The 21185-nt window shown below is 44.6% G+C and overlaps 1 protein-coding gene across 1 annotated transcript in view; it reads left to right on the plus strand.

The window, feature by feature from the left end:
* LOC142302076 (venom factor-like) overlaps positions 1-21185 on the plus strand; it is a 229470-nt gene that overhangs the window by 133281 nt on the left and 75004 nt on the right. Inside the window, exons 20-21 of the mRNA XM_075343155.1 lie at positions 5453-5592; positions 5863-6069. Of these exons, the coding sequence (XP_075199270.1) occupies positions 5453-5592; positions 5863-6069 (347 nt within the window). The remainder of the gene's footprint in view (positions 1-5452; positions 5593-5862; positions 6070-21185) is intronic.

A 21185-nucleotide genomic window follows, 5' to 3' on the forward strand; every position in this document is an offset into this window, starting at 1 on the left:
ACCTACAGTGCTCCATAATGTGCCCCACAACCTACAGTGCTCCATAATGTGCCCCACAACCTACACCACTCCATAACGTACCTGTGAGGGCCAGGAGGACTGGTAGGCCCAGGAGGTGGATCCACTGGACCTAGCACCCTACCGGAGGGCAGGGTACATGGTAGCCGGAGCACTAGCGTGGCAGGGACGGGTAGAACCAGGTCACCAGGGTCTCGGGGTTCCTTAGACAGTACAGGATACAGGCACAGGTACCAGGTAGCAAGGACAAGCAGTAAAACAGGACAGGGCACAAGGGGACCTGAGCACCTAGCTCAAAAGACAAGGCTTTAGGACACGTCCTTCCAAGACACTTCTTTATAAGACACGTTGATCAGGCCCCGCCCACATGGAAAGGCCAGTCTTATATACCCAGCACAGCCCTATGCAATATCCTGCTTCAGGTGTGCTGGGCCTATAAGACCAGGAAAGCGGGCGCGGCCCGGTCCTATACAGAAACATGTGTCTAAGACTCAGAGTCAGACTCCTGAGACCAGGAACAGGACGCAGGGGAGCATGAGCGGGAGCGGCAGCCATGACCGGTGGACACGTGGACTGGATCAGTGAGCAAGGAGCGGTGGTACGATGGCGAGACTGGATCAATGGGTAGGGAGCGGTGGTGCGATGGCGAGACTGGATCAGTGGGTAAGGAGCGGTGCTGAGGCATCGGGAGCGTGACAGTACCCCCCCTTTATGCCCCCCCCTCCATGCAAAGTACCGCCGGGGCACCCCAGACTGAACCCCCGGACTGCCACTCAGCGCATAGGCAAGGAAGGACTGCTGAACCCGCACCCTCTTCTTGGCCGCAACACCCTTCCCCGGATTACCCCTGTCAGTGGCAACGGAAAGAGGAGGGGCACAGACAGTAGAAGAGATGGAATCGAGGACAACCGGCTCGAGTGTCTCGGACTGGGCATCGGACAGTGTCTCATCCTCAGAAGTTGGTGGTATCAAAGTCTCAATTGCCAGGGACGGTGAAACGACGCTGGACTGCGTCGTCTCTTCTTCTGGTTCCGGTGGCACCACAGGCACAAGTGACAGGAGTTGTGGTACGGCGCTGGACTGCGTCGTCACCGCTTCTTCTGCTTGCAGCATGATAGGTCCAGGTGACAGGGGCCGAGGAACAGGCTGCAGGCAGCCATCCTGACACAAGGGACCCCAACGAGTAATAGCGCCAGAGCGCCAACTAATGTCAGGGTCATGGAGCTGAAGCCAGGGCAGCCCCAGCAGGAGCTCAGGAGCCATTCTAGGGATAACATAGAAGGCAATGATCTCAGTATGCTGAGTGCCAACCTGGAGTTTCACGGGTTCGGTGGTATACCGGACGGATTCGTATAGCGGTTTACTGTCCACGGAGGCGAACCAGAGGGGCTTGACAAGCGGGATCACAGGTACCTGGTATCGGTCCACTGTAGACTGGTGTATGAAATTACCCGCTGCCCCAGAATCGATGTGGGCCTCTGCCGCGAACCTGGTCTTCTCCATCGTTACCTGGACAGTCTGTATAACGGGAACAGAGGGGATTCCAATACCAAGGGTGGCGGTTCCCACCATCCCTTGGACCTGGGGTCTACCTGGTTTCTCTGGGCAAGAACGGAGCATATGTGAACCGTCTCCACAATAAAAACACAGGCCCCGGGCGAGACGTTCTGCACAGCGTTGCTTGGCTTGGTTCAGTTGGTCTATTTGCATGGGCTCTGGAAACACATCACAGGAAGGCAGGGCGAAGAAGCGGTAGGCCTCTGCGGAAACAAGGCGTGACGGGGTGGTCGCTTCTCCCGGAATACCTCTATGGTTCGCTCTTGGAAACGGAGGTCAATCCGGGTGGTTAAGGATATCAAAGCGTCCAAAGTTCTTGGAACGTCACGGCCGGCCAGTTCGTCTTTGATGCGGCCAGAGAGACCCTCCCAAAAGGCCGCCGTCAAGGCCTCATTGTTCCAGCCCAGCTCAGAGGCGAGCATGCGGAACTGGATGGCGTATTGGCCAACGGTCAGGGTCCCTTGGCGTAGCCGGAGGAGCGAATAGGTCACTGCGGTCGTACGTCAGGGTTCATCGAAGGTGCTTTGGAAGGCTTGCAGGAATTCCCGGATGTCGGTGGTCATCGGATCCTCATTCTCCCACAGGGGGTTAATCCAGGCTAGAGCTTCACCTTCTAGATGTGACATGAGGAATGCCACTTTAGCCTGGTCTGAGATGAACAAATGCGGGAGCAACTGGAAGTGCAGGGAGCACTGGTTGAGGAAGCCTCGGCAGGTCTTGGGATCTCCCGCATAGCGAGGCGGTGCAGTGAGGCGAAGTTGCGAGGCCGTGGAGGAAACTGGTTCAGACCTGGAGACTGGTTGCTGAGTGGACTCAGACGAGGCGGCGGTCTGCAGCGTATATAATCGGTGGTCCACAGACGCCAGGAACTTCAGCATCCGGTTCAGGGTTTCGCGCTGTTGCGCCAGCTCCTGGCGCAGCTCAGCCAGCTCTGATGTTTGCGCTCCAGCGGGATCCATAGCCTGATCAAACTGTGAGGGCCAGGAGGACTGGTAGGCCCAGGAGGTGGATCCACTGGACCAAGCACCCTACCGGAGGGCAGGGTACACGGTAGCTGGAGCACTAGCGTGGCAGGGATCGGTAGAACCAGGTCACCAGGGTCTCGGGGTTCCTTAGACAGTACAGGATACAGGCACAGGTACCAGGTAGCAAGGACAAGCAGTAAAACAGGACTGGGCACAAGGGGACCTGAGCATCTAGCTCAAAAGACAAGGCTTTAGGACACGTCCTTCCAAGACACTTCTTTACAAGACACGTTGATCAGGCCCCACCAACATGGAAAGGCCAGTCTTATATACCCAGCACAGCCCTATGCAATATCCTGCTTCAGGTGTGCTGGGCCTATAAGACCAGGAAAGTGGGCGCGGCCCGGTCCTATACAGAAACATGTGTCTAAAGCGGGCTTTACACGCTACGACATCGCTAATGCGAAGTCGTTGGGGTCACGGAATTTGTGATGCACTTCCGGCCGCATTAGCGATGCCGTTGCGTGTGACACCTATGAGCGATTTTGCATTGTCGCAAAAATGTGCAAAATCGCTCATCGGTGACATGGGGGTCCATTCTCAAATATCGTTACTGCAGCAGTAACGAAGTTGTTCCTCGTTCCTGCGGCAGCACACATCGCTCCGTGTGACACCGCAAGAACGAGGAAGCTCTCCTTACCTGCCTCCTGGCCACAATGCAGAAGGAAGGAGGTGGGCGGGATGTCCCGCTCATCTCCGCCCTTCCGCTTCTATTGGGCGGCGGTTCAGTGACGCTGCTGTGGTGTCGCTGTGACGCTGAACGAACTGCCCCCTTAGAAAGGAGGCGGCTTGCCAGTCGCAGCGACGTCGCTAGGCAGGTAAGTATGTGTGACAGGTCTGGGCGATGTTGTGCAACACGGGCAGCTATTTGCCCGTGTCGCACAACCGATGGAGGCGGGAACGCACGCTAGCAATATCGTTACCGATATCGCAGCGTGTAAAGCGGCCTTAAGACTCAGAGTCAGACTCCTGAGACCAGGAACAGGACGCAGGGGAGCATGAGCGGGTGCGGCAGCCATGACCGGCGGACACGTGGACTGGATCAGTGAGCAAGGAGCGGTGGTACGATAGTGAGACTGGATCAGTGGGTAAGGAGCGGTGCTGAGGCATCGGGAGCATGACAGTACCCCATACAATGTACACCTCCATAATGTACCCCACACCCTACACTGCTTCAAAATGTCCCCAACACCCTGCAATGCTCAATAATGCTCCCCACACCTTTGCACTGCTCCATAATGTACCCTGCAGTGCTCCATAATATGCCCCAAACCCTACACTGCTCCATAATGTACCCCACACCCTGCACCCTTCCATAATTTCCCCCACAACTTGCACGGCTCCATAATGTCACACACCCTACATTGCTATATAATGTTTCCCCTCACCTGGCACCACTCCAAAAATGTTCCCCCACAACCTGCACCACTTCATAATTTACCCCATAACCTGCACCACGCCATAATTTTCCCCACACCCTGTGTGAAGCCCCACAGGTGTTGTGTCGGTGCATTACCTTCAGGGACTCCACGTGGATGGAACAGTCTGGTCACAGGTAGGGAACCTTCTTTTAGGATTTTTGTAACGCCACTCTCGGTATTGCGGTCAGCGGGGACTGCCACTGCAGTTTAAGGGGTGCCTGGGGCTGATGGTGGGTGCAGTTTTTGTGGTGACCCCGACTTGAAGTCCCTACGGGGGTCACCCAGGGAAGTTGCTGCTGCCTGTTCCCTCGTTTCGGCCCGTTTGCTTGTAGCCTGGACCAGGTCACTCCGGCTGCTTGCCTCCTGTGAACTATGAGCCCTCTCTTTGCTACGTGGCTGCGGACTCTGTGGTGGTGTGGTGTGGGTCTGAAGTGCCCCCACCGGCAGGTTTGGCAGAATAAAGGTGAATCTATCTCTGCACTGGGACCTGTTACCCTTGCGGGCCTGGTACCTCCCTGGCAGTCCCCTTACTCTGCCACTCCGTTGCTCTCTCTAGCCTTGGGTGGATTTCGGGTGGCACTACCAGGTGACCGATCTCCCCCGTCGGTAGTCACTGCGCGTACGTTATCAGATTGTAACAGACTCCAGGGTCTGCTGCATGCGACTGCTCTCCCTAAGCTGCACTCACTAACTGGCTCACTACTTCCTCCTCCCCTGTTCCTTCCTATGCAACCTAGCAACCAGGCTCTCTACCACACCCCTTGAGTGGAGATGGAGGCCACGCCCCCTCCTGGATTCCCCAGGGGTCCACTCAAAGGTAGATGTGTGAGACCTGATCACTATGCGCCTGTGTAGTCACACCTCGGTCAGCCTTCTCGATTACTAGTATTGCACTGCCCCCAGCATGGGTGCAGTACTCAGTGGTGCCTGACCAGGTCAGGGGCGCCACAACTGCACTGCTCCATAATGTCCCACAGACTTCTCACTGCTATATAATGTTTCCCCACACCTGTCATTGCTACATAAGTGTTCAAACACAGCCTGCCACACTCCAGAATTTTCTTCCACACACTGCACCTCTCTATAATGTACCCCACATCCATCACCATTCTATAATATTCCACCACACTGTGCACCACTCCATGATATCCGTCTACACCCTGCACCGCTCCATAATGTTCCCTCACACCCTCATACCTCTCCAAAATATGTCCAACATTGCCCCTCTCAATACTGTGTCACCTTCACAATTTGTGCCATGACCAGCAAGGTGTCCTCATAGCAACCCAACCTTTCTTCTTGCTTCCTATAATAGTATGTATAATCTTCAATTCCTCCTATTTCTGACTGCAATCTTGAGACAGGTTGTATTTTAAAGTCATAATTTGAAAACATAGGAAAGACTAGGAAAGTTTTCTGTCTTGTATGCAGGTATTTGTGTAGCCAAGACTCATGAGATCCAGGTAAAGACAAACTTCTTTATTGACCTGAAGCTCCCGGATTCGGTGGTGAAAAATGAGCAGCTGGAAATTCGAGCCGTACTTTACAACTACGGCCTTAACAAGATCAAGGTAAGAAGTTACATCGGAGGATTCCATAACTAAATCTTACCTATTAAATTACTGTAAAGTATAAAAAAAATATATTTTATTGGCTTTTTTGATAACATCTTTGCTTGGCATATCATTTTTTTGGAAATTCATACGGTATCTCCAGATAAAGGTCCATTGTTCCCAATGTTCATAATATTCGGCCTTGCTCTGTCTATTAAAAATGTCTACATTGATAATATTTCTAAATTGTATTTCATATTTTCTTACCTTGTAATGTCTTGGTCTTAGGTACGAGTGGATCTAAAGTACAATCCAGAGTTTTGCAGTCTGTCTACAGCCCGGAGGAATTATCGGCAGATTGTAGATATTGCTCCTCAGTCTTCTGTATCTGTTCCTTTTACTCTGGTCCCTTTGAGGCTGGGTTATCATGACGTTCAGGTGACGGCTTCTGGAAACTTTATGTTAGATGGAGTCAAAAGGAAACTGAAGGTTGTGGTAAGTAAACATGATGTGTGGTTATATATACTACATTACGTGGTTATAAAATGTGGTGAAACTAGTGATTATCACAGAAGATATCGTGCGTAATATTACATAATTTTATTATCCTAACATACACCAGAAATTCTACTTTATTGGGGAGGGGGGAATAAATGTCAATTACAACCAATCTTACCCTAAAGGCCACTTTACACGCAGCGATATCGCTAGCGAGCGTACCAGCCCGCGTCGTTTGTGCGTCACGGGCAAATCGCTGCCCGTGGCACACAATATCGTTAGGAGCCATCACATGGACTTACCTGCCTAGCGATGTCGCTGTGGCTGGCGAACAGCCTCCTTTCTAAGGGGGAGGTTCATGCGCTGTCACAGCGGCGTCACTAAGTGGCCGCCCAATAGAAGCGGAGGGGTGGAGATGAGCGGCCGTAACATCCCACCCACCTCCTTCCTTCCTCACTGCCGGTGGCCGCAGGTAAGCTGTAGTTCGTTGTTCCCAAGGTGTCAACATGTAGCGATGTGCGCTGCCTCGGGAACGACGAACAACCTACGTCTCAACAATCAACGATTTTTTTGAAAATGAACGACGTGTCAACGATGGACGATTTGATGAGTATTTTCCATCGTTAATGGCCGCTCGTTGGTCTCACACGCAACGACGTCGCTAATGATGCCGGATGTGAGTCTGAATCCGTGACCCCGGCGATATATCATTAGCTACGTCGTTGCATGTAACGAGGCCTTTACACCATGGTTTAGATTAATCTATCATTACTATCACTTGCTTTCCTACTGGTGTACCCACAGGCAGAGATGCGCAAACCCAAACTGTTAAGTTTGAGGTTTGTACAGGACATAGATCAGAGTTCGGGTGCTGTTTCTATGTTAATAAAGTTTGTTGAAAGGCTTCAGTGCAGCCAATCAACAAGCTTTATTGCATGCTGAAGCTGTCTGTGTGTTGCTGTGAACGATAAAGATAAAAAAGACGTGGGCTCCTGCCTATTTTGGATAACTAAATTGAGAGAGTTTGATGGTTCCTTGTTGTCCTGATGAAGGAGACAGTCAATCTTTGGGACACGTTGACCTGACCTGTATAAAGAATAAAGAAATGGAATAATCAACTTCTGTCCTCTGGTGATAGCGTGGCGTACACCTGATCTCCACTCGTTTTTATACATTGCTCTCCGGGGCTGCGGCTTTCACCATCCCTTCATACGATATCTATACGTGTTGTCACTTACACAATCCTATAAGGCAGTGTTTCTCAACTTCAGTCCTCAAGACCCACCAACAAATCATGTTTTCACGTTTTCCTCAATATTAGACAGGGAATAATTCCGTCACCTATGCAATGTTAAGGAAATCCTGAAAACCTGATTAAGGAAAATCTGAAAACATGATCTGTTGGTGGGTCTTGAGGACTGGAGGTGAGAAACACTACTATAAGGTGAGTGTGTCTCCTTACTCACCCATTGGTGTTTATCTGGTAAGACCCTATTGCATTTTTTCCTCCCACAGTTTCTTTCGCTTCTGTTTTGGATAACCAGCACAGGAAAGCAGACAGCTATGAGCTGCAACCCTCAGCTTTCAGCGTTACCTTGTATGGCTATCCAAAATATAGTGGATGCCATGCCGTTTTTTAAATCATTTATTATGTTCTTTTAGTCTATTTTTCATAAACTGTGAAGGTAAAGCAGACAGCTGGGAGCTTGTGCTGTCATGCTGGGAAGTCCAATGATTATTGGTTCCCAGATTAAAAATAGCAGCCTGCAGCTGCCCCAGAATTGGTGTATTTTTTAGTTGTGCCAATACTTGCGCTTTGTCCAGCTCTTCCCAATTGCCCTGGTGCAGTGGGAGTCAGGAAGGTTAATGTTTTTTGGATAAATGTCAGCTGTAACAGCTGTAAGGCTATGTGCGCACTTTGCGTCGCCCTAGTTGCAGTTCTAAACGCATCCTTTGGCAGAAATTGCTTTTGCCAAAGTTGCTTTTGACCACTAAATCGCGGTAAATACACATGCGTTTTTACCGCATTTTAGCCGCTTTTTTAGCGCTTTTTACATGCTTTTCCATTGCGTTTAGACAGATGCGTTTTCAACATTAAGACACTGCTAAATAAAGTTTAAACAGTCAAACACAATGAAAAAAAGGGAAAAAAAGGAACACATATAATTCTTGAAATCATAACGAAAATAGTTATATTTCATATAATTATAGCGGTTTTATACTATTTAAGGCTAAAATAGCAAAAATAATATATTTTTCATTAATTTAATTGTCGGACTATGTGTGTGTCTGTGTGTAAAGGGACATATCATTCCATTATTTTGATGTTAGAAACGCATGCGTTTATATACTCCAAAACGCTTGTTTTCTGCAGCTAAAAAGCTTGTAAAACGATGGAATTTTGAGGTTTCTTGCTTTTTACAACTTCTCATTGACTTCAATGTTACCAAAACGCAGCCCAAATGGCAAAAACAATTGACATGCTGCTTCTTTGAACGCAGAGTTTTTGCCCAAACTTATGCAAATTAAACGCTGCGTTTGGAAATGCTAAGTGCGCACAAGAAATCCCCATTTTCCATAGACTTTGCAGGAAAATCAAAACGCATGCCTTTTGGCATGAAAATGCTGCAGTTCAAAACGCACCTGAAACGCAGGTGAAAACGGAAAGTGCGCACATAGCCTAACTGTTGAGAACTGGCATCAATCTCAGGGGTTAGTAATGGAGAGGCGTTTATCAGACACCCCCATTACTAATCAGGCAAGTTTAGACTTAAAAATATACACACGGGAAAAATAGTTTATTTTTGATTGAAGACTTCCCCGCACTCCCGTGTTCACCAATTTATTAATTCAAGAGCAATCCTAGAAGTTCTGATATAATCCAATGAAGTAATGTCCCATGACATTCACTGATTCCTATGGAGCTTCATTATAAGAAAGTGTTAAAAAAAAGATTTAATAGGTCACTCCCAGTTAGCGACGGGCCCGGAATGTCTCACGCCCATGAGAAAGTCCATACCTACCGCTGACCAGGAGTAACCTATGGAGCCTTGTTCTGGGAAATGATTGGAATTGATGGATATTGTGGGACATTATACTGTACTTTGGATTACATTGGAACTTGAGTGATTTATTTTAAATTAATTGGTGATCGAGGGAGTGTGATGGAATCGTTATTCAAATTAACCTTTTCTTTGACTGGTGTGTGTTTTTTAACTCTACACTTGCAGGTTGAGTTGCGAAGGTGTCTGATAAATGCCTCTCCATTACTTAACCCAGGGCTTGATGCCAGCTGTCAATTCATAGCTGACATCAACCCCGATAACAATGGGCCTTCCCAGCCTGATAATACCAGCCCCCAGCTGTCTGGTTTACCATGGCTGGTTATAATAAATAGGGGGGACCCCACTCCTTTTTTTAACATTTAAATAAAAAAAAATGTCATGGGATCCCCTTTATTTTGAATCACCAGCCAAGGTAAAGCAGACAACTGTGGGTTGCTCCCAGAGTCCAGATCAGTGGTACCCAGTGACTGAATGGGAGGCTGTGAATCTATTACCTACCAGTGTCCCTAGTGGCTTTTGATTATCCAGGGCTGGTTTGACATCATCTGAGCGTCCTGCTCATCTCTGGTTGGGACCTATCCTTTTTTTTTTTTTTTTGCTCATTCATTCATAATCTTAGCAGACAGAACTTTCTCATCTTGATGTAACTTCACTATATATCTGGCTTTTTTTGTGTCAGTAAGGCCGTGTTCCCACATTGCATAAATACTGTTGTTTTGCCGGTGTTTGCACCTAGCTACGAAACAACAAACTTTGATGATTATTGCATTATGACTGCAATTTTTTATGCCTTATCCCTATTATTTCATGTGCAGCACCCCTGAGCCTTCAGTCACCACAGAGGTACTGCACCTCAGCCAGAGGTGTGGTATTCCATCCTGGGTAAGGAGGAGGTCAACACTGGTTCACACAAAAGCACAACACCCAAGCTCAGAAACACCTCATCAGACATGGCGAGGGTGTGATTATACCCAAAGCCAGGCCGGGGAGTGGAGTCTTAGGAGTGGGGACACAATAGTGTGATGCCCTGGCAAAACCAGGTAGTCACAAATAGGCCCCTGCATGACACCTTCCCTCATTAGGAAACACACAGCCAACCATTAAACCCTAGTCACCCCCCTTAGGGACAGATAGACACACCAGTGGGCGTCACCAGGCAGTTGGAATACGCCCACCCAGGGGTCCAGACAGCCTAGGGGTGGGAAAACAGTCAGTTGGTCTTAGAGTTTAGTTTGGAGAGGAGTGTAGGCTGGAGCTAGGGGTAGCTCCAGCAGTCAAGTCCAAGTTGAGCGGTGCCAGGGTAGGAGCCCTGATGCCTTGGCTAGGAGGCAGACGGTGATCTTCGTCAGCAGGAGACGGAAAGATGGCTCGGTGGAACCGAGGTGGACCGGGCCAGGGTTGTAGCCCGCTGGTACCGACACGGGGAACCAACCCGGAAAACGAAGCACAAAGGGGGGTATTTGGACCCTGAAGCCAGGAGCCAGAAACAAGTGGAACTGGTTAATTAACCGATTGAGGCCAGGACTAGAGGTCCTGTCCCACCCAAAGTCCCTCATAGAAGACAACAGCCCACCGATTAGGGATAAGAGGTCACCGCCAGGGCCCATAGATCCCATGGGCCAGCGTCTGCAGGCACGGGTCCTTAGGCCACATCCAGCCAGGAACGGACTCCTACGTTTCAAACTGGGAAGTCTTTTCTACTTAAACAGTGTAGGAAAAGGATAGAGACAACCAACCGGGTGGGGGATCCCGAACGCAACCGGCCGCGGCTCCAGAGACCACCACCTTGGTTTACCAGAGACTTGTGTGTTTTCCTAACAGTGAGTACACCAGCACCCCCTACAGTCGTCCTCTCGCTTGCAAGCACCAACCGGGTCCCGGGGCCACCATCCCTGCCCACGGAGGGGTTAACAACTTGCTGCACAACATATCCCACGGGTGCCCCGTAACAGCAGCGGTGGTGTCCAACCTCACCACACACCATGGGTGGTGTCACGAACTTATTACGGCCTACCCGTACATCTACAAACAAGCACCATAACTGCATCTTTAGACACACAGTAGGTGAAGTTTTCATGAAGTCACATCCATCTTTGTTTCGACAGTTAAACAGTAGCAGAAAAAAAAAACGTATTTACACAAAAAGCATGTCAAATAAGGGGGGAAAATACATAAAAGAAAAGCAACATGGATGCAAATATCATAAAAGATTGTTATTGCATTGTGTGGTGCTGATAGCTGCAGAAAATGTGCAGCATTTACGTTACATCTTTATTACTTTTTTATGGATTTAATAGAGAAAATGAATCAATCATACCATTTACCAATCCCCATAATCTGATCGCTGTGTTGTTCGGGTCGTTATGATAACAGGGATAACATAAATGTCCATGGTATTGTCTGATTACTCAAGCTTATTTTTTTTAATTATATTTTAGTAATTTTGAATGATAAAAAATATTTTATTCTTCCTCTGGAATACTGGTACATAAAACATATACATGTACAATGTATCTCTATGTACCTGTATAATCTGCTGTGTAGAGATGTATCTCTATGTACCTGTATAATCTGCTATGTACAATGTATCTCTATGTACCTGAATCTCTATATACCTTTATAATCTGCTGTGTACAGATGTATCTCTATGTACCTGTATAATCTGCTGTTTACAGATGTATCTCATGTACCTGTATAATCTGCTGTGTACAGATGTATCTCTATGTACCTGTATATTCTGCCGTGTACAGTTGTATCTCTATGTGCCTGTATAATCTGCTGCATACAGATGTATTTCTATGTACCTGTATAATCTGCTGTGTACAGATGTATCTCTATGTACCTGTATAATCTGCTGTGTGCAGATGTATCTCTATGTAACTGTATAATCTGCTGTTTACAGATGTATATCACGTACCTGTATAATCTGCTGTTTACAGATGTATCTCATGTACCCGTATAATCTGCTGTTTACAGATGTAGCTCTATGTGCTTGTATAATCTGCTGTGTACAGATGTATCTTTATGTACCTGTATAATCTCCTGTGTACAGATGTATCTCTATGTGCTGTATAAATTGCTGTGTACAGATGTATCTCTGCTGTATAATTTGCTGTGTACAGATGTATCTCTATGTAAATGTATAATCTGCTGTGTACAGATGTATCTCTATGTACCTGTATAATCTGCTGTGTACAGATGTATCTCTATGTACCTGTATAATCTGCTGTGTACAGATGTATCTCTGCTGTATAATTTGCTGTGTACAGATGTATCTCTATGTACCTGTATAATCTGTTGTGTGCAGATGTATCTCTATGTACCTGTATAATCTGCTGCGTACAGATGTATTTCTATGTACCTGTATAACCTGCTGTGTACAGATGTAGCTCTATGTGCCTGTATAATCTGCTGCGTACAGATGTATTTCTATGTACCTGTATAATCTGCTGTGTACAGATGTATCTCTATGTGCTGTATAAATTGCTGTCTACAGATGTATTTCTATGTAACTGTATAATCTGCTGTGTGCAGATGTATCTCTATGTAACTGTATCATCTGCTGTTTACAGATGTATATCACGTACCTGTATAATCTGCTGTTTACAGATGTATCTCATGTACCTGTATAATCTGCTGTTTACAGATGTAGCTCTATGTGCCTGTATAATCTGCTGCGTACAGATGTATTTCTATGTACCTGTATAATCTGCTGTGTACAGATGTATCTCTATGTGCTGTATAAATTGATGTCTACAGATGTATCTCTATGTACCTGTATAATCTGTTGTGTGAAGATGTATCTCTATGTACCTGTATAGTCTGCTGTGTGCAGATGTATCTCTATGTACCTGTATAATCTGCTATGTGCAGATGTATCTCTATGTTACTGTATAATCTGCTGTTTACAGATGTATATCACGTACCTGTATAATCTACTGTTTACAGATGTATCTCATGTACCTGTATAATCTGCTGTGTACAGATGTATCTCTATGTACCTGTATAATCTGCTGTGTACAGATGTATCTCTATGTGCCTGTATAATCTGCTGTGTACAGATGTATCTCTATGTACCTGTATAATCTGTATGCACAGTTGTATCTTTATGTACCTGTATAATCTGCTGTGTACAGATGTATCTCTATGTACCTGTATAATCTGCTGTGTACAGATGTATCTCTGCTGTATAATTTGCTGTGTACAGATGTATCTCTATGTACTGGTATAATCTGTTGTGTGCAGATGTATCTCTATGTACCTGTATAATCTGCTGCGTACAGATGTATTTCTATGTACCTGTATAATCTGCTGTGTACAGATGTATCTCTATGTGCTGTATAAATTGCTGTCTACAGATGTATCTCTATGTACCTGTATAATCTGTTGTGTGCAGATGTATCTCTATGTGCCTGTATAATCTGCTGCATACAGATGTATTTCTATGTACCTGTATAATCTGCTGTGTACAGATGTATCTCTATGTGCTGTATAAATTGCTGTCTACAGATGTATCTCTATGTACCTGTATAATCTGCTGTGTGCAGATGTATCTCTATGTAACTGTATAATCTGCTGTTTACAGATGTATCTCATGTACCTGTATAATCTGCTGTTTACAGATGTAGCTCTATGTGCCTGTATAATCTGCTGCGTACAGATGTATTTCTATGTACCTGTATAATCTGCTGTGTACAGATGTATCTCTATGTGCTGTATAAATTGCTGTCTACAGATGTATCTCTATGTACCTGTATAATCTGTTGTGTGCAGATGTATCTCTATGTACCTGTATAATCTGCTGTGTGCAGATGTATCTCTATTTACCTGTATAATCTGCTGTGTGCAGATGTATCTCTATGTACCTGTATAATCTGCTATGTGCAGATGTATCTCTATGTTACTGTATAATCTGCTGTTTACAGATGTATATCACGTACCTGTATAATCTACTGTTTACAGATGTATCTCATGTACCTGTATAATCTGCTGTGTACAGATGTATCTCTATGTACCTGTATAATCTATGTGTACAGATGTATCTCTATGTACCTGTGTAATCTGCTGTGCACAGTTGTATCTCTATGTACCTGTATAATCTGCTGTGTACAGATGTATCTCTGCTGTATAATTTGCTGTGTACAGATGTATCTCTATGTACCTGTATAATCTGCTGTGTGCAACTTCACTTCAGTCCTCAAGACCCACCAACAAATCATGTTTTCACGTTTTCCTCAATATTAGACAGGGTTCCATCACCTGTGCAATGTTAAGGAAATCCTGAAAACCTGATTAAGGAAAATCTGAAAACATGATCTGTTGGTGGGTCTTGAGGACTGGAGGTGAGAAACACTGCTATAAGGTGAGTGTGTCTCCTTACTCACCCATTGGTGTTTATCTGGTAAGACCCTATTGCGCTTTTTCCTCCACAGTTTCTTTCTCTTCTGTTTTGGATAACCAGCACAGGTAAAGCAGACAACTATGGGCTGCAACCCTCAGCTTTCAGCTTTACCTTGTATGGCTATCCAAAATATAGTGGATGCCATGCCGTTTTTTAAATCATTTATTATGTTCTTTTAGTCTATTTTTCATAAACTGTGAAGGTAAAGCAGACAGCTGGGAGCTTGTGCTGTCATGCTGGGAAGTCCAATGATTATTGGTTCCCAGATTAAAAATAGCAGCCTGCAGCTGCCCCAGAATTGGTGCATTTATTAGTTGTGCCAATACTTGCGCTTTGTCCAGCTCTTCCCAATTGCCCTGGTGCAGTGGAAGTCAGGAAGGTTAATGTTTTTTGGATAAATGTCAGCTGTAACAGCTGTAAGGCTATGTGCGCACTTTGCGTCGCCCTAGTTGCAGTTCTAAACGCATCCTTTGGCAGAAATTGCTTTTGCCAAAGTTGCTTTTGACCACTAAATCGCGGTAAATACGCATGCGTTTTTACCGCATTTTAGCCGCTTTTTTAGCGCTTTTTACATGCTTTTCCATTGCGTTTAGACAGATGCATTTTGAACATTAAGACACTGCTAAATAAAGTTTAAACAGTCAAATTCAATGAAAAAAAGGGAAAAAAAGGAACACATATATAATTATTGACATCATAACGAAAATAGTTATATTTCATTGAATTATAGCGGTTATATACTATTTAAGGCTAAAATAGCAAAAATAATATATTTTTCATTAATTTAATTGTCGGACTATGTGTGTGTTTAAAGGGACATATTTCATTATTTTGATGTCATAAACGCATGCGTTTATATACTCCAAAACGCATGTTTTCAGCACCAAAAAGCATGTAAAATGATGGAATTTTGAAGTTTCTTGCTTTTTACAACTTCTCATTGACTTCAATGTTACCAAAACGCAGCCCAAATGGCAAAAACAATTGACATGCTGCTTCTTTGAATGCAGAGTTTTTGCCCAAAATTATGCAAATTAAACGCTGCATTTGGAAACGCAAAGTGCGCACAAGAAATCCCCATTTTCCATAGACTTTGCAGGAAAATCAAAACGCATGCTTTTTGGCATGAAAACACTGCAGATCAAAACGGACCTAAAAAGCACCTGAAACGCAGGTGAAAACGGAAAGTGCGCACATAGCCTAACTGTTGACAAATGGCATCGATCTCAGGGGTTAGTAATGGAGAGGCGTCTATCAGACACCCCCATTACCAATCAGGCAAGTTTAGACTTAAAAATACACACACGGGAAAAATAGTTTATTTTTGACTGAAGACTTCCCCGCACTCCCGTGTTCACCAATTTATTAATTCAAGAGTAATCCTAGAAGTTCCGATATAATCCAATGAAGTAATGTCCCATGACATTCACTGATTGCTATGAAGCTTCATTATAAGAAAGTGTTAAAAATGAGATTTAATAGGTCACTCCCAGTTAGCGACGAGCCCAGAATGCCTCACGCCCATGAGAAAGTCCATACCTACCGCTGACCAGGAGTAACCTATGGAGCCTTGTTCTGGGAAATGATTGGAATTGCTGGATATTGTGGGACATTATACTCTACTTTGGATTTTATTGGAACTTGAGTGATTTATTTTAAATTAATTGGTGGTCGAGGGAGTGTGATGGAATCTTTATTCAAATTAACCTTTTCTTTCACTGGTGTGTGTTTTTTAACTCTACACTTGCAGGTTGAGTTACAAAGGTGTCTGATAGATGCCTCTCCATTACTTAACCCAGGGCTTGATGCCAGCTGTCAATTCATAGCTGACATCAACCCCGATAACAATGGGCCTTCCCAGCCTGATAATACCAGCCCCCAGCTGTCTGGTTTACCATGGCTGGTTATAATAAATAGGGGGGACCCCACTCCTTTTTTTAACATTTAAATAAAAAAAAATGTCATGGGATCCCCTTTATTTTGAATCACCAGCCAAGGTAAAGCAGACAACTGTGGGTTGCTCCCAGAGTCCAGATCAGTGGTACCCAGTGACTGAATGGGAGGCTGTGAATCTATTACCTACCAGTGTCCCTAGTGGCTTTTGATTATCCAGGGCTGGTTTGACATCATCTGAGCGTCCTGCTCATCTCTGGTTGGGACCTATCCTTTTTTTTTTTTTTTTGCTCATTCATTCATAATCTTAGCAGACAGAACTTTCTCATCTTGATGTAACTTCACTATATATCTGGCTTTTTTTGTGTCAGTAAGGCCGTGTTCCCACATTGCATAAATACTGTTGTTTTGCCGGTGTTTGCACCTAGCTACGAAACAACAAACTTTGATGATTATTGCATTATGACTGCAATTTTTTATGCCTTATCCCTATTATTTCATGTGCAGCACCCCTGAGCCTTCAGTCACCACAGAGGTACTGCACCTCAGCCAGAGGTGTGGTATTCCATCCTGGGTAAGGAGGAGGTCAACACTGGTTCACACAAAAGCACAACACCCAAGCTCAGAAACACCTCATCAGACATGGCGAGGGTGTGATTATACCCAAAGCCAGGCCGGGGAGTGGAGTCTTAGGAGTGGGGACACAATAGTGTGATGCCCTGGCAAAACCAGGTAGTCACAAATAGGCCCCTGCATGACACCTTCCCTCATTAGGAAACACACAGCCAACCATTAAACCCTAGTCACCCCCCTTAGGGACAGATAGACACACCAGTGGGCGTCACCAGGCAGTTGGAATACGCCCACCCAGGGGTCCAGACAGCCTAGGGGTGGGAAAACAGTCAGTTGGTCTTAGAGTTTAGTTTGGAGAGGAGTGTAGGCTGGAGCTAGGGGTAGCTCCAGCAGTCAAGTCCAAGTTGAGCGGTGCCAGGGTAGGAGCCCTGATGCCTTGGCTAGGAGGCAGACGGTGATCTTCGTCAGCAGGAGACGGAAAGATGGCTCGGTGGAACCGAGGTGGACCGGGCCAGGGTTGTAGCCCGCTGGTACCGACACGGGGAACCAACCCGGAAAACGAAGCACAAAGGGGGGTATTTGGACCCTGAAGCCAGGAGCCAGAAACAAGTGGAACTGGTTAATTAACCGATTGAGGCCAGGACTAGAGGTCCTGTCCCACCCAAAGTCCCTCATAGAAGACAACAGCCCACCGATTAGGGATAAGAGGTCACCGCCAGGGCCCATAGATCCCATGGGCCAGCGTCTGCAGGCACGGGTCCTTAGGCCACATCCAGCCAGGAACGGACTCCTACGTTTCAAACTGGGAAGTCTTTTCTACTTAAACAGTGTAGGAAAAGGATAGAGACAACCAACCGGGTGGGGGATCCCGAACGCAACCGGCCGCGGCTCCAGAGACCACCACCTTGGTTTACCAGAGACTTGTGTGTTTTCCTAACAGTGAGTACACCAGCACCCCCTACAGTCGTCCTCTCGCTTGCAAGCACCAACCGAGTCCCGGGGCCACCATCCCTGCCCACGGAGGGGTTAACAACTTGCTGCACAACATATCCCACGGGTGCCCCGTAACAGCAGCGGTGGTGTCCAACCTCACCACACACCATGGGTGGTGTCACGAACTTATTACGGCCTACCCGTACATCTACAAACAAGCACCATAACTGCATCTTTAGACACACAGTAGGTGAAGTTTTCATGAAGTCACATCCATCTTTGTTTCGACAGTTAAACAGTAGCAGAAAAAAAAAACGTATTTACACAAAAAGCATGTCAAATAAGGGGGGAAAATACATAAAAGAAAAGCAACATGGATGCAAATATCATAAAAGATTGTTATTGCATTGTGTGGTGCTGATAGCTGCAGAAAATGTGCAGCATTTACGTTACATCTTTATTACTTTTTTATGGATTTAATAGAGAAAATGAATCAATCATACCATTTACCAATCCCCATAATCTGATCGCTGTGTTGTTCGGGTCGTTATGATAACAGGGATAACATAAATGTCCATGGTATTGTCTGATTACTCAAGCTTATTTTTTTTAATTATATTTTAGTAATTTTGAATGATAAAAAATATTTTATTCTTCCTCTGGAATACTGGTACATAAAACATATACATGGACAATGTATCTCTATGTACCTGTATAATCTGCTGTGTAGAGATGTATCTCTATGTACCTGTATAATCTGCTATGTACAATGTATCTCTATGTACCTGAATCTCTATATACCTTTATAATCTGCTGTGTACAGATGTATCTCTATGTACCTGTATAATCTGCTGTTTACAGATGTATCTCATGTACCTGTATAATCTGCTGTGTACAGATGTATCTCTATGTACCTGTATATTCTGCCGTGTACAGTTGTATCTCTATGTGCCTGTATAATCTGCTGCATACAGATGTATTTCTATGTACCTGTATAATCTGCTGTGTACAGATGTATCTCTATGTACCTGTATAATCTGCTGTGTGCAGATGTATCTCTATGTAACTGTATAATCTGCTGTTTACAGATGTATATCACGTACCTGTATAATCTGCTGTTTACAGATGTATCTCATGTACCCGTATAATCTGCTGTTTACAGATGTAGCTCTATGTGCTTGTATAATCTGCTGTGTACAGATGTATCTTTATGTACCTGTATAATCTCCTGTGTACAGATGTATCTCTATGTGCTGTATAAATTGCTGTGTACAGATGTATCTCTGCTGTATAATTTGCTGTGTACAGATGTATCTCTATGTAAATGTATAATCTGCTGTGTACAGATGTATCTCTATGTACCTGTATAATCTGCTGTGTACAGATGTATCTCTATGTACCTGTATAATCTGCTGTGTACAGATGTATCTCTGCTGTATAATTTGCTGTGTACAGATGTATCTCTATGTACCTGTATAATCTGTTGTGTGCAGATGTATCTCTATGTACCTGTATAATCTGCTGCGTACAGATGTATTTCTATGTACCTGTATAACCTGCTGTGTACAGATGTAGCTCTATGTGCCTGTATAATCTGCTGCGTACAGATGTATTTCTATGTACCTGTATAATCTGCTGTGTACAGATGTATCTCTATGTGCTGTATAAATTGCTGTCTACAGATGTATTTCTATGTAACTGTATAATCTGCTGTGTGCAGATGTATCTCTATGTAACTGTATCATCTGCTGTTTACAGATGTATATCACGTACCTGTATAATCTGCTGTTTACAGATGTATCTCATGTACCTGTATAATCTGCTGTTTACAGATGTAGCTCTATGTGCCTGTATAATCTGCTGCGTACAGATGTATTTCTATGTACCTGTATAATCTGCTGTGTACAGATGTATCTCTATGTGCTGTATAAATTGATGTCTACAGATGTATCTCTATGTACCTGTATAATCTGTTGTGTGAAGATGTATCTCTATGTACCTGTATAGTCTGCTGTGTGCAGATGTATCTCTATGTACCTGTATAATCTGCTATGTGCAGATGTATCTCTATGTTACTGTATAATCTGCTGTTTACAGATGTATATCACGTACCTGTATAATCTACTGTTTACAGATGTATCTCATGTACCTGTATAATCTGCTGTGTACAGATGTATCTCTATGTACCTGTATAATCTGCTGTGTACAGATGTATCTCTATGTGCCTGTATAATCTGCTGTGTACAGATGTATCTCTATGTACCTGTATAATCTGCTATGCACAGTTGTATCTTTATGTACCTGTATAATCTGCTGTGTACAGATGTATCTCTATGTACCTGTATAATCTGCTGTGTACAGATGTATCTCTGCTGTATAATTTGCTGTGTACAGATGTATCTCTATGTACCGGTATAATCTGTTGTGTGCAGATGTATCTCTATGTACCTGTATAATCTGCTGCGTACAGATGTATTTCTATGTACCTGTATAATCTGCTGTGTACAGATGTATCTCTATGTGCTGTATAAATTGCTGTCTACAGATGTATCTCTATGTACCTGTATAATCTGTTGTGTGCAGATGTATCTCTATGTGCCTGTATAATCTGCTGCATACAGATGTATTTCTATGTACCTGTATAATCTGCTGTGTACAGATGTATCTCTATGTGCTGTATAAATTGCTGTCTACAGATGTATCTCTATGTACCTGTATAATCTGCTGTGTGCAGATGTATCTCTATGTAACTGTATAATCTGCTGTTTACAGATGTATCTCATGTACCTGTATAATCTGCTGTTTACAGATGTAGCTCTATGTGCCTGTATAATCTGCTGCGTACAGATGTATTTCTATGTACCTGTATAATCTGCTGTGTACAGATGTATCTCTATGTGCTGTATAAATTGCTGTCTACAGATGTATCTCTATGTACCTGTATAATCTGTTGTGTGCAGATGTATCTCTATGTACCTGTATAATCTGCTGTGTGCAGATGTATCTCTATTTACCTGTATAATCTGCTGTGTGCAGATGTATCTCTATGTACCTGTATAATCTGCTATGTGCAGATGTATCTCTATGTTACTGTATAATCTGCTGTTTACAGATGTATATCACGTACCTGTATAATCTACTGTTTACAGATGTATCTCATGTACCTGTATAATCTGCTGTGTACAGATGTATCTCTATGTACCTGTATAATCTATGTGTACAGATGTATCTCTATGTACCTGTGTAAT

This window comes from Anomaloglossus baeobatrachus, chromosome 4 (assembly GCF_048569485.1).
Source record: "Anomaloglossus baeobatrachus isolate aAnoBae1 chromosome 4, aAnoBae1.hap1, whole genome shotgun sequence".
NCBI classification, from domain to species: domain Eukaryota; kingdom Metazoa; phylum Chordata; class Amphibia; order Anura; family Aromobatidae; genus Anomaloglossus; species Anomaloglossus baeobatrachus.